Source organism: Podarcis vaucheri, assembly GCF_965113315.1.
Source record: "Podarcis vaucheri genome assembly, chromosome: 6".
NCBI lineage: Eukaryota > Metazoa > Chordata > Lepidosauria > Squamata > Lacertidae > Podarcis > Podarcis vaucheri.
This window is the reverse complement of record NC_138764.1, coordinates 86530601-86556943: the sequence shown is the minus strand read 5'-3', so window position 1 is coordinate 86556943 and position 26343 is coordinate 86530601. Positions and strand designations below refer to the sequence as shown.

Below are 26343 nucleotides of genomic sequence, written 5' to 3'. Positions count from 1 at the left end.
CTTCATAGGAAGGACATTCCATCACTCCAGACAAATTCAGTTGCTTTTCTCCATGGTCTATTTCTAATCTCATTCTGCCTTAAGAAGCTAAAATCCAAATGTTTTTAAATCTTACCAATTCCTTCTCTCCTTAAAAAGCACTCTGTGCTTAAAATCTGCTAACAAATGGATCATCACTCCTTATAAACTTAGGACTGTTCCCAAATGTACAGTAGAGTACATATGACGTGGGCCAGGCCCTAATCATTACTTGCACGGTACGAATTTAAGTGCATCCAGTCCAGAGTTCACAACAATTTGACATGGTGCACATGTCAGTCACAGGATCAACTTACAGCAGGGCCTCAGTGATCAGGCAGGTCAGGTGAGGTCAGAGGGAAGAATTTTCCTCTTTATCCAGTGAAGCATTGCAGCTGGGAAGAGGGAATCTTTTGTGGGTTTTTCAGGGTAGACGCCTATTAGCTTCAGACTGGTTCTGCAGCTGTTGTTTGCAGAACTGTTAACTTGTTGTCTTATGTGTACAAACACACAATCCACAGAAAACACAGACTAATTGGACTTTATAACGATTACATCTACAGCAGGATTTTTTTGCATTACTCAGATCAGCAGGCACCAGTCTGAGGCACATGGAAGTAGACTGAATTAACCACAGCTCTGCTGTTTGGAAGATCTCACAAGAGATTTCAAGTAATGTGCTTTTTTTTTGGACTTTGTGGTTTTGTGTCCTAAGTGGAACAATTTCTGGATCATACATTAGAAGGATAGGAGAGAACAGAATATGCTGTTTTTGAAGGGGCCACCAACCAGCTAGAGGGTTTTTCGCTGTCTAAATCATAGCCCTTCGATGAGGGCATTACGAGACTCATATACCCTTCCCTCCCCCAAAGGTGAAAACTGACAAGTGAAGAATAGCTTGGTCCCTGTCCACTTGTTCTAACCCGGGAATCTAAAGATGCAAGGAAGTTGCCCACTCCTCTGTATTGCTGATTGAAGGAGCAAATAAGCTAATTTCGGCTCCAGCAATATAGAGGATACAAAATGGATTTAGGCCAAGATACACAAGGTTTTCCTCCAATAGTTCCCCCTCTTGCCAGGCACACCACCAACAAGAGGTAATTAATGGTGGCGGCGGCGGGGGTCATTTCATAGTAGTTAAAAAACAAACCAATTTGAACGGGCTCTTCATCTCAATTGATTTCAATCCAATACCAGAGCTAAAATTCAAATACTCTTTATTCAGTGCTTTGTGGATCACAACAATAAGGAACTAAGGCACCTGTACTGTAGAACAGAAATTCCACCCAGCCATTCTGCAGGCAATGCTCTTTTAAAGAGACCTTTTTAGCCTGATATAGGAGCATATTTATATATTCTTCAAATTGTTGTTGTTGTTTAGTCGTTTAGTCGTGTCCGACTCTTTGTGACCCCATGGACCAGAGCACACCAAGCACTCCTGTCTTCCACTGCCTCCCGCAGTTTGGTCAAACTCATGCTGGTGGCTTCGAGAACACTATCCAACCATCTCGTCCTCTGTCGTCCCCTTCTCCTTATGCCCTCAAACTTTCCCAGCATTAGGGTCATTTCCAGGGAGTCTTCTCTTCTCATGAGGTGGCCAAAGTATTGGAGCCTCAGCTTCAGGATCTGTCCTTCCAGTGAGCACTCAGGGTTGTTCAAATATCTCCTGACTTACTCCTGTCACTATGGAAATGATTCTAGCAAATACTCAACAACTTTACTATTAGACTGCTGTAGAAAGTCAAGACTGTTTGAAAAACAGCTTTGTGCATTTCAGTTCCTAAAATGTGGTTCCCTCACTCCCCGTCCCCACCCTCTGCCTTTGTAATATAGCACTATAAAACCACAGAAGTTTTCAGGTAGCTTGGAAGCGCTTCTAGTAGCTGCAGTTACAGAGAAGTCTTTTCTATTCAAGTCTGTGAACATTGTGTTCCCAGAAGACTCAGAAGAGGAAAATAGTAAAAGAATAAAATTTCAGGTTCCCCACCCCCTTACCCTGCTTTCTTGTTTTTCAGTTGGTTTCGGAAAACTGAGATAAAAAATATTTGTGTCTGAAAATCTTGTCTTAAAGCATAAGTGACCAGCTGCTTCTCATGGCATATATGTCACCTAGTGAAATATCAAACTGTTCAAGCTTTAAAATTTAACTATGTGGTATTTAAGATGTTTATGTACCACTTTGTGTAAATAAATCTTGAGCAGTGTATAAAATTTATTTTAAAAAAACAAAGACGATGAATCAGTATAAAACCCCAAAATAGTGATATTTTGACAGATCACCCTGGTTGGTGCTAGAAGGGAAGCATAAAGCCCAATCGGAAGATCTACATTTGAAATGTATTTCTGGGGAGCCAGTGTGGTGTAGTGGTTAAGAGCAGTGGACTCGTAATCTGGTGAACCGGGTTCGCGTCTCCGCTCCTCCACATGCAGCTGCTGGGTGATCTTGGGCTAGTCACACTTCTCTGAAGTCTCTCAGCCCCACTCACCTCACAGAGTTTTTGTTGTGGGGGGGGGAAGGGAAAGGAGCATGTTAGCCAATTTGAGATTCCTTCGGGTAATGATAAAGTGGGATATCAAATCCAAACTCTTCTTCTTTCCTGCTGCAGTGATTTAAGCCCTAGTCGGATGGTAGCTCTTTCTCCGATACTGGACTTTCTAATCTGGGAGGAGTAACAGGGGACCCCTTCCCCTTAAACATGCAATTTAGATGTGTTCATTTCCACATACATGCCATGCTTTAGGACTGTTATTAGCATAGTGAACCAGGTACATTGAGTATTTCTCCTGTGTTGTTGGCAAAGGAGATGGAATTTTGTGTGAGCAGAGCTCTCAACATGACAACCAAACAAAGAAAGCTACTGAGCGGTAGCCAAAAACTGTCAAAAGTTTGTAGAAAATCCCCAGCGTGTTTTGCAACCTGTGCATTAAAGAAAATAGGCCATGGCAATTCAATTAGAAATGCTATTTCTAGCACTTCAAGTTTCCTAGTCACAGGAATTAGCATCATTTATTTCCTCTAAGAGCCGAGCATTGAACATGTAAAAAGCACATTTTGCATGGTTTAAATCCTCAGTTTTGGTTCCATAGAAAAGCTGTTGGTGGGTGGTAGGCTAATCTTTTGCTGGCAGTGTATCTTCAGGGCTTTTCTACCTACTCACAGTGGAATTTGTTTTAATGCAATAGAAATAATTTTATTCAGCTTTTCATATGACTCCTATTCCTGTGCTGGGTTTTGTTTAATGGGTTCTATAATTGAGCCTAATCTGTCCTAGATGACACAGTGAGATCAAAGGCAGATTCCCAGTGGGGCTGTCACTTGTTTCAGAATTTAAATGAAATATGAGAGAGTTTGTTCTGTCTTACCTCTTTTAGACTCAGACGATTAAGCATACATAACCTATATAATAGCAATTCAAGAAGGAATCAAATGTGTTTTGATTGGTTTTGGTCAGAAAATGGATATCCCGGAGCTTACAAGAATGAGTAAAGCACAGCTAAGAAGATACTTAGCTGGAATTAGTCATGGTTTGTTGCACGAGATCTGATTCGGACAATCAGTTTACCTTTCATAGCCATTTGTCTCTTCCTAACATTCCTGAACATAGTGTAGTATATCCCTTTCAGAAATTAAGAGAAATAGATACCTTTGAGAACAACTTATATATTGATAGCAGAAATCAAGTGGAGCATTCTCCTTCACCCTTGTCATTTTGATTGAGTTGAAACAGCTCTTGGATATCCTGTGCTTACTGCATTTATTGTTTGTGTTGTTGTTAAGCTGTTAAGATGCAGCAACTTGCAGATCTACACAGACAAAAATATCATGTCATATTTTTCTCCTGTTCATCATTTTTCAATCTCCACAACAACCCTAAGAGGAACCCTAGGAAAGGCTGAGATGCAATGACTGGCCCAAGGTGAACCCACTGAGCTTCATGGCCAAGTGGGGATTTGAACCCTGGTTTCCCAGGTCCTAATCCAACACTCTGGGTATGTCTCTGTATCCAAAGAGCTAACAAGTGATCATAAGGGCCCATTCCATAGAGAAGGCCCCTGTGGTAGTCCAGCATATGGAGTTTCAGACTTGAATCCCACATATGTGAATTCAGGTATCACCAGACTCATGGACTTGTGGTTCCTTGGACCTTCATTTCCCATTTTCAACATGGGAGCAGAAGAGAGTCAGTGTGGTGTAGTGGTTAAGAGCGGTAGACTCGTAATCTGGTGAACTGGGTTCGATTCCCCGCTCCTCCACATGCAGCTGCTGGGTGACTTTGGGCTAGTCACACTTCTCTGAAGTCTCTCAGCCCGACTCACCTCACAGAGTGTTTGTTGTGGGGGAGGAATTTAAAACAAAACAAAACAAACAAACATGGGAGCAGAAAAGACTTCCCTTGTGGGGTAGTTTTGAGCGTATTTAAAAGATTGCAATGTTCATTTAAATAGTATTGCATAAATTATATCCCATTCAGAGAAGGTGCTTCCAGTTGCATTTGATTGGTTAACATTCTGGCACATCAGGACCAGAGGCCAAATGCGGTCCTCCAGACCTCCCTGTCTGGTCCTTGGGATTTTCTCCAGGCCACACTCCTCAGTGGCTCTACGTCTTGGCTTCCAGAAGTGTTTTTGCCTGGCCAGAATGTGACCTTGAACTCTCATAATGCCTCTTGCTCACCTTGGTGGACAATATAGAAGGGTGTGTTTTGAAACAAACTTACTGCACAGATGTCATATTTAGATTGACTCATGCATACTCTTGCTTCTTTTCACCACTGGCATGTGACCCATTTTGACTCCTATGTAAAAGAGTAAGAATGGCTAACGAAAGTTAGAAGACAGGATAGTTATGTTAGGTTGGGAAATTAGAATTCTTTACGTATTCTGCTACTAGTTCTGCAGATTATGCTCTCTAATAAAAATGTATGTTTATGTTTAAATCTGTTCTGGTCTGGATGGATTCTATGGCAAGTATATATCACCCAACATGCTTTGTGTGGATATACTTGAGTATGATGATAAAACCAGAGTCCTACTCCTTTCTATAAGTTAGAAGGTGGCAGTGGCAGGTAGTTTTAAGGGAAGTCTGGACTCAGCAGAATAGCTCAGTGACTGTCCTGGTGGCCATCCAGGGATACACCTGGAAATGTCACAAAACAGGTACCGAAAACAGTGTTCTATCATTGTGCATTCTAATAAAAAACTGTGTGGTTTTAAGTTAAATCTGAACATTAGAGTCAAGCAACAGAACATTGAAGCTCAATGACGAAGACCCTGTGCTCAAAGAATCAACTAAATTTGGGTTAGAATTTGAACTTCTAACCCTTGTCTTTAGTCACCGACATGAGCGCTGGTAGCAAAGAGTAATGCTACAGTTCTGCAATCTGTCTTCATCAGTGAAAGATGAAGTATTCTAGGACAGAGTTCAAAAGTTTGCTGTCACTAAAGGATAGTATCCTCTTACTGTGTTGAGTTAGGAGGGCCATTGTCCATTGTACACTACATTAAACCCTTGGAGACAGGCAAGATAGAAATGAAAGAATGCCCTTGGATACACCCCCCCCCAAAAGGTGCTAACTATGCATAGCTGGAATTCTGCATATGAAGAGTTCCTTAGTTTTTACACATTTTTCTTCCAGTGAGTGCAACAGTAACCGGGACTCTGTGCTTTCCTACACCAGCGTACGGAGTAACAGCTCTTATTTGGGCAGTGATGAGATGGGATCAGGTGAGTGAATGCTGTGCTTCTATAATGAGACCATGTATGAACCATAAGCCAATTCTCCAGTAGATGCCAGTCTATTATTCAGCTGCTCACTTGTGTTTTGTTAGTGTTCCCATAGCAACCACCCTCCTTGCAGACTTATGGATCTAAAAAACCCCATGTCATTCACTATGTCCAAGTGGAAAGAGAAACTTCAAAAATCAGTTGGGTCGTCTTGTTCATCTTGGTTCTTAGAGCACTTTCAGTTCTCCTTCTTTCCTTTTCACCCCTTCAGAAAGATAGAAGGAGGGTGGTTGATCATAGCCTAAAGTAGTTGTAATTGATATTGCTGTTGTCATTATATATTAAATTCCTAGATAGGCATTTGCTCCTGACATTCTTTCCATTGCAATATATTTGCATGAGAACAAGCCCAAAGTTTTACTGTTCTTACCATTAGGTGATGAACTCCCCAATGACATGAGGATACCTTCAGACAAACAAGATAAACTGCATGGCTGCCTTGAGCATCTATTTAACCAGGTGAGTGACACAAATGCTTATGATGTAGAATAGGGAACTTCACTGCTTTTGCCATATTCTCTTAGAGTGTGTGCTCTTCCAGATGCTTAAAAAGGTAAAGGTAAAAGGACCCCTGACCATTAGGTCCAGTCGTGACTGACTCTGGGGTTGCGGTGCTCATCTCGCTTTATTGGCCGAGGGAGCCGGCATACAGCTTCCGGGTCATGTGGCCAGCATGACTAAGCCGCTTCTGGCAAACCAGAGCAGCACACGGAAACGCCGTTTACCTTCCCGCCGGAGCGGTACCTATTTATCTACTTGCACTTTGACGTGCTTTCGAACTGCTAGATTGGCAGGAGCAGGGACCAAGCAACGGGAGCTCACCCCGTCGCGAGGATTCGAACTGCCGACCTTCAGATTGGCAAGTCCTAGGCTCTGTGGTTTAACCCACAGCACCACCCACGTCCCTTCCAGATGCTTAGGAACCAGTAATGTTGATTAGCAATTGGATGCTCTTTTCTTGACATTCTCTGTGATGGGGTTCAACAAATATTCTGTTGCTCATTCAGGCCACGGCTCATCTAGTTGGCTTCATCTGGAGTGCCTGAGAGCATGACAGTTGTCTTTGGTTGTTCGCCCCCAGCACTTGGTGTTCAAAAATATACTCCCTCTGGGCTTGGATGCTTCATTTAGCTATTGTGATTTGGGGAGGGCATGGGGCACACATGGGGGAAGAAGCTGTGTAAGCAGAAATTATTTCACTGATGGGATGAGTTACCACCCATGATTTCCCTTAGGAAAAACAAAACAAAAAACACCTCTCCGGAAACTCTTGGAGAATTTTCAAGACTCACTAAATGTACTTCTTTGCAGGTGGATGCCATCAATGCCCTTCTCAAAGGACCAGTAATAAACAAGGCTTTTGAAGAAACAAAACATTTTCCAATGGACCACAGTTTACAAGGTAAACTTGCCAGAACATCGTGTGTCCAGGATCTTGCTTTTCTCAGAACTTTACATCTGGGTCCAGACGCAACTTGCTCAATCTCCAGCTGTTTCTCTCCTTCCTTCCTTTTGATGTTTGAGTTCGCTCCTCCTTTCTTGAGAGCGGGGATAGGAAAACCTGGAATGTGATTGACATCACATCATGTTACAGGGGAGATATAGAAGGAAAAGACACTGTGCTACTACTCTCAGTGGTAGCCATTAATTCCTCATAAGATCCAGTTTCCAGCCCTATTGTAATTTTATTATTTGTATTCCACCCATATGACAGGGTTTCCCCAGCCAATCTGGGCAGCTTTAATTTTTCATCAGAGCCAACTTTTCAGAGGGCTTGGTTGGGATTAGCACAGTATGCAGTCAGGTGCTGTTTTGAACTACTCTGGCATTGCTCAATTGCCCGGCCTAAACTCCCTCTTCTTTTGCAGAATTTAAGCAGAAAGAAGAAACCACAATTCGGAGCAGAAACAAGATTCAAATCAGCATCCAAGAAGATCCCTGGAACCTTCCGCTCCGCATCAAGAACCTTGTGGAGACCATACAGAAATATGTGGAAGGTCTGTGAAAAGGGATGCTGGGGGGGAAGCTCTTTGGTTTATTCTAGTATTATGAAAAGGGTAGTAGAGTGACCGGAGATTTATCTGGGCTACTTTTATTGCAAATCTGGGTTTCTACCCATTGGGCTGGATCAGTTTTGGGTGAGTTCTGAGCATGCACCCTTTGTACTGACATGAGCTGAAAACATTTCTGATGAGACATAATTGGCCTGTGTTTAGCAGATGGATATTTCTAACAGATGAGAATTGTTCCCTATAGGCAATCCAAGTAGAGATATTTGATGTCCCTCAGGAAGTTGTGAACTATCCTTCCTTGGAGGTTTTTAAGCAGAGGTTGGATGGGCATCTGTCATGAATGCCTTAGCTGAGATTCCTGCATTGCAGGGGGTTGGACTAGATGACCCTTGGGATCCCTTCCAATTTATACAATTCTATGTTTCTATATGTGAAACTGACACACCTCATAAGTCAGGCTCACAATATTTCCTTTGTTAGAGTCCATCTAATTTTTCATTGGAATATGCTGCTCAAACTTGACTATGTGAATTTCCCCAGCAAAATCCTCCATCGGAAGAGGAAGTGCAAGGGCAGTTCTGGACAATCACCCTGGCTGCCGAATAATGTCATAATCCCTTGACTACATTCGTTTTTTGCACATTGTGAAGTAAACTTGGGGAGTTCCCATGTTGAGCCATTTCACTGACATGGAAATGGTTTGTGCTTTAGAGTAGTTGTGATCTGCTTTCATTAAGAAACACAAGTTGTGATCTGCTTTCATTAAGAAACGCAAAGATTTCTTCAAGCTGAAGAGTTTACTGAGTCTAGAACCCCCTTGAGTCACCCAAATGAATGTGTTGACGGCGTGAACTGTTATTGGGGGCTGGGTATGCAGACATGTCTTGCCCCCAGCATCCTGTCTTTAACACTTTATAGGCAAGAACTAGGTGAGAGACATAAATCAGAATACAGAGTAGCTTCAGGTGTGTTTGATTCCAAAATATTAGTGCAAACTGTACTTAGAATAATAGAATCATAGAGTTGGAAGAGACCACAAGGGCCATCGAGTCCAACCCCCTGCCAAGCAGGAAACACCATCAGAGCACTCCTGACATATGGTTGTCAAGCCTCTGCTTAAAGACCTCCAAAGAAGGAGACTCCACCACACTCCTTGGCAGCAAATTCCACTGTCAAACAGCTCTTACTGTCAGGAAGTTCTTCCTAATGTTTAGGTGGAATCTTCTTTCTTGTAGTTTGGATCCATTGCTCCGTGTCCGCTTCTCTGGAGCAGCAGAAAACAACCTTTCTCCCTCCTCTATGTGACATCCTTTTATATATTTGAACATGGCTATCATATCACCCCTGAACCTCCTCTTCTCCAGGCTAAACATGCCCAGCTCCCTTAGCCGTTCCTCATAAGGCATCGTTTCCAGGCCTTTGACCTTTTTGGTTGCCCTCCTCTGGACACGTTCCAGTTTGTCAGTGTCCTTCTTGAACTGTGGTGCCCAGAACTGGACACAGTACTCCAGGTGAGGTCTGACCAGATGGGATACTTATGATGGGATGGTTAACCTTTGGACCACCAAATGTTGTTGAAGTCCAGGTCTCATCACACCCAACTTGCATGGCCAATGGTCAGGGGGATTGGGAGTTGTAGTTCAATGTCTGGAGGACATTGACTTAGACCACCACTTCCCCAAGTTTCTTAAGTCTCCTCAAACATTAGAGTAAATACATAAGGGCTTAAACAGGGGAGGGGGCTGGGGTGTCCTGGCCAGAGGCGGAGGCAGCGTGGAGCCTGCACGTGCTCAAGCCACTGTGTCTCTCCCAGGAGAGATGTGTGGCTCGGGCACACTGCAGGCCCCTCAGTAAGTTCCGCCTGGCCTTTTGTCACTGCCTTCAGTGGTGACACCCGGGGCAGCCCGCACCCACCTCACCCCCTTCCTCCGCCCCTGGTCCTGGCACACTGATTCCACTTCACACATTGCTTAGAAGCTTCCCCACGATCAGGAACTTGTAATGCACAAAGATCTAAAGTGCCACCAGCATGCATAGGGACATTGAGGGTAGGGCTCATAGGTACAGTTTGCTACAGTATTTCAGATTTAATCAAGCACCCTTGGAGCTGCCCATGATGTCTGACTTTTGCCTCCTTCCTAGTTTGTGCACGTGAACAATTGTTTTCTTGGGGCTAGGATTTGTCAGGGCTCCAACCTGGAACTTGTTTTTGGTGCAGTTGCTGAATGCTGGCAACTTATGAAGTGATTTCAAAGAGTATGTGCAGAGCAACTTCTCCTTCCCATTAAGTAACCATATCTAGCCCATGCATAGTTGAGAAAAAGGAGCAAGGCCTTCTAGATCAGTGTCCCCAGACTTTCACCCTCAGCCTTGAAAATTGCTGGGAGTTTTGATGGACCACATAAAAGTTTTTTTCCTGCCTGCTGTAGCAATTGCAATGTGCTGTGCTAAATTGCTGCATGATTTTTAATTGCATTTTCATTGCTTCTTTAATTTAGTACGTTGTATTTTATTGTATTACAGTTGGAATATATGGAATTCAACAGAATTCAGTTTATAAGTGCTCTTCACTGACGAGCTGCAGACCAACTAAATGAAGCTTATGGACCTCAGTTTGGGAACTCCTGTTCTAGGCTAAGGGGTGCCATTCCCAAGTCTGCTTGTATTTCAACATCACTTACTGGGACTCAGCACTTAGCTAAGTGGAATGTGATTATGCTCGTTTTTTAAAAAATAATAATGTGTTTTTTTCTTTCCTTTCTAGATGGCAAGAACCAGCTGCTTTTGGCATTGCTGAAGTGTACAGGTAAAGCAGCTCCTTGATTTGCTACTGTTTGCAAATGATCCCTTAGGTGCTATAGGGACAGGTGTGCAATTACCAGAAACTTTTCCTTCTGTTTCAGAGAAAAAGTCATTAAACGTTAAACACTGTAAATTTGATAGTGCTGTGGTGTTGGCAGAACAACAGTTATTATCCTTGCATATCACGTCAGTGATAACTGGACACCCTTTTATAGGCCAACAGTCCTTCCGTTCCCATGTGCTCTGTGTTGTTGTGGGAAACTGAGCATTCATTTGGGGGGAAAACATGGATGTAGATTGGAAGCTTTCGCTGCTTGGGTTACTATGGTGCACCTTACACAGTGCACATGAAGAGAATAGGAAATATGGAACCTTTGTTGGGCATTGGGCTCATGACATGAAGCAAATGATAACTCCTGATTCCTGTGTGTTCTCCTCTCTCTCCCAGACACTGAGCTGCAGCTGAGACGAGACGCGATTTTCTGCCAGGCTCTGGTGGCTGCCATTTGCACATTCTCCGAGCAGTTACTGGGGGCTCTCAACTACAGATACAATAACAACGGGGAGTATGAAGAGAGCAGCAGGGAAGCCAGCAAGAAGTGGTTGGAGCAGATAGCGGCCACGGGGGTGTTGCTCAACTACCAGTCTTTGCTCTCCCCCTCTGTGGTAAGGGAGTACTACAGTTTGCCAGCTAAATAAATAAGGAACTTTACAGTCTTCTTCTTACTCATCTCCTGACCAGGTTGTTCTGCCTGCCCTGGTTACATTTTAAGGCTGTGAGAAATTTGAACTGCCTTTATTTGCTGTATATTAGCGTTTCCTTTAAACATAAATGGGCCCTGGGAATGTTCTCTTATGCTACTGTGAAGGAGGCCCCCGGGCCAACTTTCGGTTCAAAATCTGTGCCAACTCGCTTTAGTGCTCCTAAGATGTGAGAAATATAATGGGCATGTACACATCCTGTGAATTTGTTTTGACGGGTTGCATGTTGCTTATTCACGTGGTTCTTCAGAACCCACGTGCATTCCAATCTGAGGTGGGTGGTATTGCGACAGTTTTATTTGTCCAGGGTTTGTCTGAGAGATAACCAGCTGCAAAGCAGAACAGAGTTAACTTTTATTTTTTAAACCAAAAAGAAAAAGAAAAATTAACAAACATCAAATTCAAAATTCATATTTGTTTTCTAGCATAAGCCTATTACATAGTTATCTAAATTAAAATATACCTAATTACTCTAGACTTCTCTTTGCTATATATAAATACAACACAATTGGAAATTTTATATTATAAATTTTATATTATAAATAATATTATCAATTCCCCTATACCCCCCACTCCCCTTCACCCTTGTGTGATCTCAATTTTTTACTTCTTCCGTCTTATTGTGTTGTTATAGTTTAATAATTGTTCAATTGATTATTTTATTATTTCCTTGCTTAACCCTGCACGTTTTACACAGATAACTTTTAATAGTTAAGAGGGAATTTTAGTAAATGCAGATCAGTGGAAGAGTGTGTGCTTTGCATGCAGAATGTTCCGGATTCAATACCTGACATTTTGAGGCAAGTCTGGAAGCCCTCTGTTTGAAATCTATGAGCGCCACCAGTCGCATGGACCAATAATGGTCTGATTAAGAATATGTCAGTTCTTACATTCCAAACCTTTTTAAAACATAAACACCCCCCCCCCCCGCATTACATACTTCCATAATTCCCTATTCCATGAAACTATTAAAAGTACAGGAGGCCTGTCTCGTCTGGCTTTGGGTCACTTCTGGGACAAAAGGAAGATAGATGCACATGTGCGGTTAGACTAAAAGTGGACCCCATGTTGCAGGTAGTACTAAAAGGTGGGCTCTGCGTCTGAAAAGGTTGAATACTGGTGCTGCGTAGAGAGCACTGCAGGAAAGGCAATGACGGGTGGCAAATTGTGTGGTGTCTTCTGTCCTCTGCTGGCGAGAAGCTGTATCTTGCGTTGCATCAAATGTGTGTGCAAGGGAGAAGTACACATCAAAAGCAGGAAGGTGGAAGAGGGAAGCGTGGTTAGGCTATATAGATGGGATATATGGAAATGGAATACCTTGAAAAATGATGCTAAAATTATGGCTGGAAGGATAGTCGTCATGTTTTTAGCATAGAAATTGGTACTTCCTTGTTTGCTGGAATGTTTTTCATTTTCAAAGAACAGTGATGTAGGGAAATTAAATATGCATTGTAAAAGATGGGATGAGATGCAGCCTTAACCAAAATCATGTGGCAGAAAACACCCTTTAGCTGATACTTGTGTTGCTTAAGTTTTAGGGGGGAAATCTTTCTTCTCACGATTCCTTGGGGAAAGGGGTATGTGTGTTCTTGTTTGCAGTCCGTCTAACTTTCCCTATTTATTTATTTTTCTTAATCAGAAAGAGGAACGAATCATGCTGGAAGATATTCAAGCCACTTTGTCAGAGCTGGACAAAGTTGCTTTTTATTTCAGGCAACTGGATGAGTGTTTCGTTGCAAGTGAGTTCGTGCCTTTTATTTGTCCCTTATTTTTCCCACATCTTTGGTTTTTTTCCTGCAGTGCACTGACATGTCTCCTGTGTGTCTCATTGACTTAGTCCACAAAGACTGTGGACGTGCACTAAAAACTGCAAAAGTTGCAATTTTGGCTGAAACCCAGCAAGAGCGTTGCTAATCTTTTAAATGTATTTATTATTATTATTATTATTAAATTTTATTAAATACAGAAAAAGAAAAGAATATCAAATAAGAAAAGAAATAGAGAAACAAATTTCATACATATACACGTGAACATAATTATTTTTACATCTGTAAAGCAATATTCAAAAAAGAAGGAGAAAAAGAGAATAAAAGAAGAAAGAAAAGTTAAAAATAGAAATTTAGAGAATAGAAAAGTGTTCACCATAAACAACAATTTCAGATCTATACTTGCATACAATTTTATATTTCCATCTTGCAAAATATCAGTCTTAATTAAAATGTTTTAAAAGACTTCCACCGTTTACGCCGCACCTCTTTTATACGTCACCATAACCTCTGTTCTTCATATCCTTCCTGCAAGTTTTCCTTAATTTCTCACTTTACATTCTTTATATTCATCACAAGATTAGTCCAAACACAACCAAATTTTGGTAGTTGAGCCCTGGTTTTGTAAGTATTCATTTAGACAATCCCACTGTTTCTTGACCATGTTCTTGGGTTTTCTCTTTATTAAATCCATCAGATAATCTTTTAAATGTAATTTAATTCAACACTTTGCTTTGTTTTGTTGCTGGTTGTTTTATAATGTTGGTACTATAGTAATGAAGTAGAGCGTGAACAGGGCATGTTTTTTTCACCAGTAACCACGCCTCTCATATGAGCTGGATTAGGAGGCAAGAGTGATAAGACAGAGGGTGGAACTTTCTGGAGAGCTTAGGCCACAGTACCTCTTATTGCACAGTGACAACTGGTCGTTAAAAAAGAACAACAATTCTCTCTAAAAGCTCATTCAGTCTCCAACACCTGTCTTTTTGTTCCCCCAGATACGCATGTCTTCTACCATGTTGAAGGCAACAGGCAGGTTTTGAAGGTTTTCTTTTACTTAGACAGCTACTACTTCTCCAAACTGCCTTCCCGGTTTCAGAACGGAGGGAGCCTGAAACTGCATGCTGTGCTCTTCACAAAAGGTACAGGCGAAATTCTGTTTGTTCGGTTTTTTCCCTTTAAGCCACTGACTATAATGTAATTGGGGTGGATGATGCTCGTAATTGAGCCTTATGTGATAAAGATGAATGTTGCCCTCAGCTCTTGGCTTTCTGGCAGCTTATTAAATCTGCAAGGCAAAGTCTGAGACAGTGTAAATTAAATTTAAGGAAGCTTAAATCTAATCTGAAGCAGGTAAAATTTGCCAGTTAGAAAACCGTTTCACAATGCTGACAGGATGAGGGTAAGCATAGGGTCAGGCACATTGAGCTTATTTTGTAATCTGCACATATGCATGAGCCTTCCATGTTATTGGACTCTCAGACTCTGCACACCATCTGTGAAATGGGTGCAATGGCAACATGCCTCATGGGGCCATGGTGAGGGAGAATAAAGATCAGGATTGTAAACCACTTAGCATTCTAAGAAGTCTAGTGTACTTTCACATTGTATAATAGTGGTGGTGACAGAAGAAATAACAGAAACGGGTGAGCTTTATAATGAATACATGATGTTTTTCATGAAAATCATTTCAGCCCTTGAAAATCTGGAAGGCCAGTCCCAGCCAAATGGTTCCTCTCTAGAAGAGCTCCAGCAGCAAATTAATTCCACCTCTCTTGAAAAGGTGCAGCAGTATTATCGCAAACTCAGGTATTGTGGCATAAAAAGAATGTTGTTTGTACTCAACATTATTATTGTTATTAAGATTTTATCAGTCTGGGTGGTTCTTTACATGGTAGCATACATGAAGGCGGGTCCCTGCCCCAGGGTGCTTGCCATCTGAGCCTGTTCATTTGAGAGAAAATCCATACATTTGAACTGAGATTTTCTTAATTCAAGTTTTGTTTGGGTGTTAAATAAAAGAAAGAGAACCTTTTAAATGTACATAGTACAAAAAGAAAGAAAGCAATTGGAGACGGGACGCAAATGTTCTAGTAACTGATTCTGGTTTTATATGCTGGTTTGTAAACAGCACTTTAAACCATCATTTCTGAATTTGGATGGCATGCCATAGTATGGATTAACAAGGCCAGGATATAAGCATGAAAGCCAGATGGCGGAAGGGAGAATGAAAAGTGCGGGCAAAGCTCATTCACAGGCCAATAAAACATGATTTATTGGTCCCAAGATTGTAATGTGCGAATGGGGTCATAGTTGTTTACCTGACATTTTGTGTGGGGAAACCCTACACCATGAACCCTTTAAAAGAGTAGGAGAAGCCAGTAACAGCTTCTGACTATGAGCCGGACCATGTTTAATGGAAGTAAAGAGTCTTATAATTCTGGCACCATTCCTTGGGCCACAGAAACATATTTGATAGGCCACATCTAGCCTTCCGTTGACTTGTTCCTCGGCCATGCCCCTTAGGAAGAAACATCTTATAGGAATGCTTGAAACTAGATGACCACAGCCTAATACAGCTTGCTTCTTACTTTCAGGACATTTTACCTTGAGAGATCCAATCTGCCTACAGATTCCAACACCACAGCTGTGAAGATTGATCAGGTACAGAAACCATACTTCTTGGCATATGTGCAGTAAGTGCAAACTTCCAAACCGAGCTGAGGTCAGGAGCAACCAGTGCTCCTTATTTCTAGGAGAAGCTGGCTGTGCACAGCACTGCTTGGCTGGCCCATCTGGCAGTCACAAAGCCACTTCTCTCTTGGCTGCAGGAGTATGGGATCGGTGAGCAGGGGTGAGCAGGCTGCAGGAGTATGGGATCGGCTAGGTTTTTTACTAGAACCGTGAGATCCAATATGCTTGCTTGGAGCATGGAGAAGGGTCATAGGAATCCACATTGGAGTCAGAGCCTGGAATATATATGATGGTAGAGGAGCGAGGACAGAGGGAAGCAGACTTCACATGGCAAAAGCCACACCTGGCGGAGATCCATCTGCCTTAGGCAGCCCTAAATCTAATATGAACCCCATTAGTTCATATCTGCAGTTTCTCAAACGTCCTCTGGACCTCCTCACACATTTAAGTGCTTCAAGTGTACATTTAAAAAGGTAAAAGGTAAATTTGACAAACGAACAGTAGCCACAGATCCCTATTGAGTGTAGACTCAATTGCCAGTCTAGGTTTGTTGCAGTGCCTGTGTAGAATGCCGCCCCGAGTCCCCATTAACCTATTTATAAGGACCAAACTATATTTACTTAAGACTGCCATGTTTGGACCTCCCCACATAAGTTTCTTTTTTGTGAAAGAACCTACAAGGCCGCCTGATTTGGACTGGGGCAGAGGCTTAACCCGTGCTGCAGCCCCAATCTAGATTTCCCCCTGAAGCTTCTAATAGCTATGGGAAATAAAGTTTACAGGCTTAACATTTTAAGCTTGTAATTTTTTCCCTTATATCTCTAATAATGTAACCACGGGGTGTAATGGTTTTTAAAAAAAATAGTTTTGATAAAAGTATTTTTTTGTCACAAAATGAACAAATAAACAAGGAAAAGTATATATGGCGTCTGATGTTGCACAAGGAAAGATTTAGACACCATCCCCAACTCACCCCCATGCTCTGGCCCTGATATAGTTGCTTTTGCAAAAAAGAAAACTATTCTGGGAGTGCCAGTGTAATGTATAGTTTGGCCTTAAACCCCCTGTGGCAAACAACAATTTCGACTTGCCATTTTGGAAGCTGCTCTGTTGAATGCTTGTTGGCATAAGCATTTAGACTGGGTATAACTGAGGGCAGGGGAGCCTGTAGGTACAGATGCTTCACTGTTGCATTCTTCCTTTATATTCTTTTGTAGCTTATCCGTCCCATCAATGCAATGGATGAGCTTTGCAGACTAATGAAATCTTTTGTCAGCACAAAAGGCAGCCAGTCAGGATATTCCAGTAGTTACGTGGCAGGGGCTGGACTGCTGCCTATATCCTCTGAACTCTGTTATCGCCTCGGAGCCTGCCAGATTGTAATGTGCGGCACTGGAATGCAAAGGTGAGAGCTTTTAAATCAAAACAAATGTTGTGCTCCTCTGGAATGAACATTTTTTGAAAGTGACCTACTGGTAGATCCCTGGGCTCTGCCATTGCAAGTGGGGATTTACATGACTGAATGCTTCGTCATTCAAAAATAGAAACAGTCCCTCTACTTATAAAACTTGGATGTCAGGGAGAATATAGCATCCCGTTTTCTCTGTTGTTTGCGCATGGAGAAATCATGTGAGTCACCATCTACAGACACATGTTTCAGCACTGGACCTAAGATATTTAGGTTCATTTTCTGCTTGTCAGAGGAGGTTACTCTGGAATAAATTAGTTTATCACCTTTGGCTTGCTAGAACTTTGAATGCATGGAGTACCTTTAACATACTTACATGATTATTTGTTTCCACTACTTTACCTTTTGCTTGACTTGTCCAGAGTTCCACATTTTTGTTTCTGTTTTGCAAGCAAAGTTAAAACGCTCACCATGAAAACTATCATGAAAACAATATAAAGCAGGATTAAAAACAGTAATGAGAAACTGTAAAGCTTTGCCATTTAAAATAGAAATAAACCAATGCAGTTTTCAACTGGAGCTCAGAGAAAGCAAGACCTTTGAAATGGAAGGATGTTTTTGAAAATTGGTTTTGCTGGTGGGTGGGGGTGGATGGAACCAACAACTTCAGATGGAACAATCCAAAGGGACAGGGAGGAATGAGGTGCAGCCGGTTGTCCTTTGAAAATAAACTGCACCAGCCACAGGGCTTGCATAGCTTTTCTCCCACACTCGGGAAGAACAGGGGGATGTTGAAACCTGCAGAGCCACAGCCCATCCTGACATGCCTCCTTTTTGTTCTATCTGACATCAGAGTGGAGAGTGGAGATGTCCTGGATGTAGAAGATAGGTAGGAGTCTTGCAAGGTCAAATCTCCCTGTCTGAGAGTGGACCTTTCCATCCACCCTCAGGGGGATCCAAAAGTCCTGTGGCCCAGGGACCATAGGATCGCCACTTTATACGAATAGGCATTTGACTCCTGGAAGTGACATTCTTTATGTTCTGTTTTTAGGAGTACGCTGAGCGTGTCCTTGGAACAAGCAGCTATATTGGCTCGAAGTCACGGACTCCTGCCTAAGTGTATCATGCAGGCAACAGACATCATGAGAAAACAAGTAAGCCTTTATGAAGGGTTGAATGCAAAAAAAGAAAACAGGAGCTGCAAATATTTCAAACAGGGCATAGGGGCAAAGGACGTAGATTGTGCTCAAGTCCTAAACCCTTAGACTGTCACATGCAGAATGTCAGTATGTTCCATTATATTAATGGTATCCGGCATAATAGAAAAATAAGCCCATTGCAAATATTTATGCTTAAAGGGGCAGTGGTCCATACCACATTTGTACTCAACGTCCTGTGCATGGTGTCCATATTCTTGTTTTCATTCTGTATAATAATACTAATAATAATAAAAAGAAATAAAAATAAAAATAAATACCCCGCCACTCTGGGCGGCTTACAGCATATATATTGTGGTAACCTTACAGTGTTGGGCTGGAGCAGTTGCAGAGTGCTTTGGGAATCCTTTCATCTTAAGTAAACACAGATGACTAATGGACTACCTTGGTGCTTTCCAAAGCTAGTAGCTGAAGCTAAAGTGCTTTCAAAGAAAAGTAATATATTTGTCTTTCAAGGTTTTTCTCCAGGGCTGCACTCTCTCGCTCGTACTGCCAACACACCACCTAATGTTTTGTGTTTCTTTAGGGACCAAGAGTTGAAATCTCTGCAAAAAATCTGAAAGTGATGGATCAGATGCCACAGTCTGCACCCCGGTAGGTGACTCTATACAGCAAGGATTTCACTTGAAGAAATGCATCTTCAGATTTTTGTGTATATACACACATCTGATTCTGTGATATTAGGGAAAGGGGAAACGTTCATTCAGTTCCCTTTTTACGGCAGGCGAACCCCAACAAATACTCCCAGACTTGGCTGCGGATCAAAATACAAATCCCAGTTGGATTCCTCTTCCATATTTTGCTGTGCAGTTTCAGTGCAAAAAAAGAAAAAAGTATTTTTCATTAGGAAGCACACAAAATGTGTGCTTTACAAATGAATGCATTGAAAAATGTGCTTCTTACATAGAGATATGTACAAAATGCATGCAGCTTAAATGAAGGGCTTTGTACTTTAAAAGGAAAGAAAGAAAGAAAGAAAGAAAGAAAGAAAGAAAGAAAGAAAGAAAGAGAAAGAAAGAAAACTGCAGAAACCAGGAAGGAATGGATCTCTGAGTTGACCACAAGTGACATGGAATGTGGCAACTCAGTCCATCCCTAATATTACATAGGCATTTAACACTGCTCCAATCTAGTGTATACTGTGCTTTACAGTTTGCAGCAGGGTTTTTATAGCTGTACTTCAAGTCATCTCACACTCCTCCTAGCCCTTTTGGGTAGTTCCAGGGCTTGTTTTCCGCCTGAACTCAGTTCTGGCCCCTCTGTTTCTAGAAAAATAGCAACGGGTAGCTCCATTTTGTATAAAATAAATTTGTGATGGTAATCTTGCGGCTGTCAGGGCATTGTCAGCTGCCTGAGGAATGGCGAGATGCTGCAGCAGCAGAACTGACAACTGATAAGCAAAGATAATTCATAAGCTAATGCTTTGGCTATGGGCTACAGCAAGTTTTAAAAAGCAGTCTGATCATTAAAATGATTTATGTCAAAATGCGTTTTAAGAAGTAAGAAGCACATGGATTTTGGACTCAGAGATGTTTAAGCGCTGAAGGAAGGTTACCCAAAACAATATCAGAGGACTGAAAAATGGTTTATCCAAAGCCACCACTCATGGCTTACAAACCCAGGGGATCTGGAGTGGAGAGGCTTGCCTGTCATACTTTTCCTGTCGCCAGTCCCACCCTCCTCTTTGTGTTGGCAGTGTCACTGTTGCCCTTAGATGGAAATCACTTGAAATTATTTTAACTAGTTTTGCTGCACAGTCGTACCTTGGATCCCAAACGCCTTGGTACTTGGACGTTTTGGCTCCCGAATTCCACAAACCCAGAAGTTTGCAAACATTATTTGGAAGCCGAACATCCAACGGAGCTTCTGCGGCCTTCTGATTGGCTGCAGGAGCTTCCTGCAGCCAATCAGAAGCCGCGCTTAGGTTTCCGAAGTCGAATGGACTTGCGGAACTGATTCCGTTCGACTTCCAAGGTATGACTGTATTCCATTGGCCATTAGCGTCCCTTTCGTAACATCAACTTTTTTTTATGTCACTCCTTTACAGAATCTACAAGTTGTGTCAACCCCCTGCAGATGGAGATTTATAGAAGTGAAGGAAACTCCCATGTCCCGGAATCGCAGAAGCGTTCAGCAGAGAGCGATGCTTCCTGAGCACTGATCCTACCTTTTGCCCATGGTGCTGAGTCCAGAAGAGAGAGGAGGGTTGTGGGTTCTGTGCTTCTAGGCAGTCTGGTGCACTAAAACTGCATTTCCACGCATCTCCTGCCTTTTTATATAGGCAGGCCTGGTTGCCCTGTTTTGCGGTTGGTTGCTGCAGGAGTTCTGAAACTGAGGAATGACTTCTGCCCAGTACCAGGAAGGATATCACAGGAGGACAAAACCCTGTGATAAGGAATTGATTGCGGTGCTGACTGGACATTGTGGACTTAGCAAATCTAAGTGAAGCACATCATCTACCTGTCATGCCGTTTTGGACTCTCATCCAGTTTCCTGCACAGTGTTGGCTAGTGGCCTTGAACAAGAGCCTCACAAACACTCTTTTTAAAAAGAAAAACACACCAACTTGCACTTTGAAATTGTGAATAGCACACATCTCTGGTTTGTTCAAAGGAGTCATTTTCCACTTCAGCCCAGTATGAACCAGACTCTACTCCGCAGAGTGCACATTCCATAGGACTTTCTACGAGAATTTCCTTTTAACTTTTACTGTAAAGTTCAGGGTTTGCAATTAACACTTTTTACTAATGGTCCATTATGTATTCTGGAAATACAACAATATTTTACAAGGGAGATTTAGCAATGAAGGATTCTTTCTGAAATGGAAAGATATGATGAAAGGGGAAGCAACCACAGCTCTTTTTTCCAGTAATTTGAGCAGCTGAGCATTTTTGAAGCAAGGACAAAACTATACTTATTTATGTGGAATGGAGTATCTGTTTTGGAACTTTTTCCTTATATACAAGGTTTAAATTTAAGAAGTATTTGTTTCAAATGGGGCCAATAATGCTGGCAGATACGTAGTAGATCTCAGTTCACTGAAAATATTGTTACGTTATTTAAAACCTTGCAGTATTTAAGTAGTCTTTAATACATTTTTTTAAAGAAAAGAAAAGAAAATAGATTACAGTGGGTTGTAAGTTAAAATGAAATCATGGTTGTATATATAATGTGCTTTATTTTTCCCTGTTTTAGAATTGTTTTCTGTTTGATCAGTATTATCATCAGCAGAGTAATTTGCTTCCAAATTACTTGCCACAATGTAATGAAAAATATCAGCAATCTCAGGCCAGAAGTAACATTATTTTGGAGTGAGTGCCTTAAATGAATCATCCATGTTGACCCAGATACAAAAAAATTAAGGGGCATAAAGACAAAACTAACATTCTTCTATATCATAATAGACTAAAAAGCCATAGTCTCCTCTGAAATGCTTTTCGTTGGGCATGCATGGAAGTTCCTTAGAGTGGCTTCTGTATCTAGCACACAGAAGAGGGATATTTTGATTTTGGCTTAAAATAGGGCATTTAATAAACTCCAATGTTTCCTAACAGTCCAATCCTTCATTTATTGTGTTACAGTCATACCTCGGGTTAAATTTGCTTCAAGTTGAGCGTGTTCGAGTTGCGCTTCGCGGCAACCCGGAAGTAACGGAGCGCGTTACTTCCAGGTTTCACCACATGCGCAGACGCTCAAAATGACGTCACACGCATGCGCAGAAGCGGCAAAAAGCGACTTCGCTATATGCCGTCGCTAGATACGTTTATCTCTAGATGCGGACGGGGCTCTAGAACGGATCCCGTTCGTATCTAGAGGTACCACTGTACACTGAAAACTGTATGTTCCTACTCTAGTTGAGGAAGGGATTTGCAGCAGCAGCAGCCTTGACTTTTAAATGATGGAGAATGGTTACTGGGAAAAATGAACATTCAACAATAAATGAGCCTGAGACCCTGGCTTATTCCGGCAATCTTGTTGATTCCAAATAGTACAGTACATCAAAAATAAAATAAAAAGGACTGGAGTGGAGTCAGCAACCACCAGGTGGCAGCCATAGGCTTGCCAGTGGAAATTTCTGCACAACTCTCCTAGCTTAACAAATTTCTGCACAACTCTCCTGAATTAACAAATATATTTAGCAACCTACTGTTTGAGGACCAGCTAAAACTAGTAGAATTATATGCTGCATTCCCCCAGCAAATGTACCCATCCTGCTTGTCGCATCTTGGATGCTACAGCTTAAAAACTGTGGTTTAAAATAGCTTCAGTAGCAGGAGAACAAATGTAATAGAGAAGATTTCACAAGGAGCGTGTATTTAGGTGCAAAGCAGAGATGGAGGCTGCTGTGAATGCTGGGATGGGAAGAAGCATGATCTGAATCAGAGATTTTCATCCATCTTCAATATTGCTTTGTTGTTGTTTGGTCATTTAGTCATGTCTGACTCTTTGTGACCCCATGGACCAGAGCACGCCAGGCACTCCTGTCTTCCACTGCCTCCTGCAGTTTGGTCAAACTCATGCTGGTAGCTTCGAGAACACTGTCCAACCACCTCATCCTCTGTCGTCCCCTTCTCCTTGTGCCCTCCATCTTTCCCAACATCAGGGTCTTTTCCAGGGAGTCTTCTCTTCTCATAAGGTGGCCAAAGTATTGGAGCCTCAGCTTCAGGATCTGTCCTTCCAGTGAGCACCATTAATTGACCTCAGCTCTTTCCATTTCATTTAGACCTCTGTGAAGACTTGAGTCATATTTTTAAGTTCAGGATCTTGTTTTCAATCCGTGGTGATGGTTTGTCACGTCAAGCATAGTTTGCCATGTTTCTCAGCGACTAGACCCATTTCTGATGCTCTTTGTTACGATTAAAAGCAAATACTCCAAGATGGGCTCCTAGATGCAGCACTGCTGTTGCATCTCCCAAGAAAACAAGCTCTGCCTCTCCTTAACCCTATGCAATCATTCTTTGATCCAATGCCAGTTCAAGACATAGGAGCCAACTCCTAGGGGCTGTGCGGGCTTTGGCCCCCACAATAAAATATTTGTAAAGCTGATGGGCATTCCCATTCAATTTGGGTGTGTGCACTGCATCATGTGATTGATTATGAGGAGCAGGGCTTACCTGGGTCCCCGCAATATTTTATTGTCACCACTGGTTCAAGGTGTGTTTTTCTTTTTGTGTGTGTGTGGGGGGGGAGTCCTCTTGGACAAAACGTCCATTGGACTCCACCCTTGACGCCAATGTTGCTGCCTGTCTATTTGCTAATAAGTGCCACATCGTGGAGAGTGAGGACAAGGTATGTAAAAGGGCCACAATAATCTTTGTTCCTTTCAGTGTTTGTTTACTCAGGGTGCAGGTGAACTGGCAGCAAGAGTGAAGCACGGAGAAAGCTGCCTTATATTGAATCATGCTTAGCAATGTCTGCAGTAACTAGCAGTGACTCTCCAGAATTTCAGTCGGGGATCTCTTCCAGCCCTACCTAGAAATGACACGGATGAAGCCTGTTATTCCAGTGAGAAGGAGGAGCAGAGAGGGTCAGAGAAGTTCCAGGGATTGGCACTGAGTCCCTAACTGGTCTTGACAGAGTCCCAACTATGCCAACTCCTGACACCAACCTTACTTTGGCCCCTCAAGAATTACAGAAATAATGGAAGACTTCACACGCAGCCAATCTCACAATAAGCTACATGGGAAATGGATGAAACCCTTTTCTTTACATCTCAAGCCAGGTGTTCCTCTTCTATCAAAAAGCAGTTCCCATATAATAATACACTTTAGGATTGCTGGCCTTTTCACATTTTCACTCCCTTATTCTTCTACGAGCATGATGAGAGAACAAAAACTAGTCCTGCCAAAACCTCTGTGTGGAAAAGAATGATCTGATGGAGGAAAAAAATCACATTAGGAAAAGAATTGCCAACCCAACAGAAAAGTTATCGGTGATTGAATGCAGATTGGGTGCATTAAAAATCAGCTCTGCTTCAGCAGCTCAATGGGCCTTCAACATCTCACTGTGTGAGATCTGGCATTTGGTTCAGAAGCTGTATTACTGAGATTTAAGCTTTATTTTGAAAAGCCCTTCTCACCAGATCTGCAAGTATCCTTATCACTCACTGCAGGAGAGCTACATTGAAAATCTACAGCTATTTGCCTAGATCAGGGGGCTGTGTGCAATTATATACACACCTTGTACATTATTCTTGCACATTATGTCATCCCCATTCAGCTCAATGGAGAGACCTGCAGTGGCACAGGGCTACTTAAAAGTGAGTCCCATTGAGCTTAGTGGTAAGTAAGTATAGGATTGCAGCTGTAAGCATAAATGTACAGTAAGTTTCAACCCCCAATTTAAGCAAAACTTACCCATCTATTAAAATGTATTAATTTAATAATTAAATGCTAATGGCATCACCGAGCCAAGGCGAATTAAACAGCTGATTTAAAGAAGCAAACACAATTTCCGCTCTCAGAAATGTAGTTCTACACCAGGCATTTAATTCTATGCTTGGTTTGGATATTTTCATCATTGTTGTAATAAGCAGAGCTGAGGAGAACATTTTTTGACCATTAAACAACATTCTGCATCCTCTTGCCAGGTTGTTGTTTGTTTGTTGCCTACCTGCCCTTCACCCTCAGGTCTCAGGATGGGTTACAACATCAAAACACAATATTAAAAAGTTCAAAACTATTTACAATCACAAAAATAAGGTGGGTCCTAAAAAATGTACTCCTCAGGTGTCAAAAGACACTGCAGTTCACTCAGGACAGTTGCTTCCCACCTGTGCAGAGGTATTTGAAATGAAGAAATATGTGCAGGTCCCTATAAATGTTTGATTTTCAGAAAAATAACTGTGTAAGTCAATGCTTGGATGATTTCTGGACGCCACTTAAAACGAAGCTTGCTTTAGATGCACTCTGAGGCCTTTGAGCAGAGGGAATCAGAATTATTTCATTAGTTTCAAATTACTTACATGACATCTCCAGTAATTGCTATTTTGATAGTTTAAAAAACCCAACAGTTTGATGTGGCTATATATCACTTGCCAGATGTAGATATTAAAGCAGTATGTACAGGGTACGTTAATTTACTTCAGCTGCGAGAAGCTCTCCCAGCCTGATTCCTGTTGGGAAACAAACACAGTTTGTGGCAGAGGGTGGCTTCTGTCTGTGTGGGAACCTCTGAGCTGTCACAAGCCATTTGCTTGTGAAGGGTTGGCACCCCCACAACATCTTCCTTCCATCACCAAACCAGATGTGTGGGGCATTGTAGCTTTAAAGAGCTGTTGCTTGGCCCCAAAACATGGTGTTGCAGAAGCAGAATGAGGGCTGTGGGCAGGGTAACTCGCTCTGTTTTCCATTAGTTATCCTCACACCCTGTTTTCCATTACTTAACCGCAACTTTTTAAAGGGCGGGCAAAGAGAAAGAGAGATGCCCTTGTTGTCATAATGGGGATGTTGTCCCCAAATTCATGAAGGCTAAGGCTGTCAGTGTCTACGATGATGGTGATGATGATGATTGATAAAGATAACAATACAGTCATACCTCGGGTTACAGCCGCTTCAGGTTGCGTTTTTTTGGGTTACGCACCCGCTGAAACCCGGAAGTACCGGAACGGGTTACTTCCAGGTTTCGGCAGTCGTGCATGCGCAGAAGTGCTAAATTGCACTTTGCGCATGTGCAGAGGACCAAATCACAACCCGTGCATGCGCATATGCACTGCTGCGGGTTGCGAACGCACATCCCGTGCAGATCACGTTCGCAACCCGAGCGTCCACCGTAATTTATTATCCATACCCCACCCATTTGGCTGGGTTTCCCCAGCCACTCTGGGCGGCTCCCAACAGAATATTAAGAACACGATAAAACACCAGTCATTAAAAACTTC

The 26343-nt window shown here is 42.2% G+C and overlaps 1 protein-coding gene across 1 annotated transcript in view; it reads left to right on the top strand.

Annotated features, from left to right (window-relative positions):
• PREX1 (phosphatidylinositol-3,4,5-trisphosphate dependent Rac exchange factor 1) overlaps positions 1-22017 on the top strand; it is a 232807-nt gene extending 210790 nt beyond the window's left edge. Inside the window, exons 27-40 of the mRNA XM_082225791.1 lie at positions 5655-5743; positions 6180-6262; positions 7115-7205; positions 7672-7800; positions 10580-10621; positions 11066-11283; positions 13019-13118; positions 14144-14287; positions 14840-14954; positions 15743-15809; positions 17057-17244; positions 18299-18401; positions 18991-19058; positions 20512-22017. Coding sequence (XP_082081917.1) covers positions 5655-5743; positions 6180-6262; positions 7115-7205; positions 7672-7800; positions 10580-10621; positions 11066-11283; positions 13019-13118; positions 14144-14287; positions 14840-14954; positions 15743-15809; positions 17057-17244; positions 18299-18401; positions 18991-19058; positions 20512-20554 — 1480 coding nt within the window. The 3' untranslated portion in view covers positions 20555-22017. The remainder of the gene's footprint in view (positions 1-5654; positions 5744-6179; positions 6263-7114; positions 7206-7671; positions 7801-10579; positions 10622-11065; positions 11284-13018; positions 13119-14143; positions 14288-14839; positions 14955-15742; positions 15810-17056; positions 17245-18298; positions 18402-18990; positions 19059-20511) is intronic.
• Positions 22018-26343: the final 4326 nt, after the last annotated feature.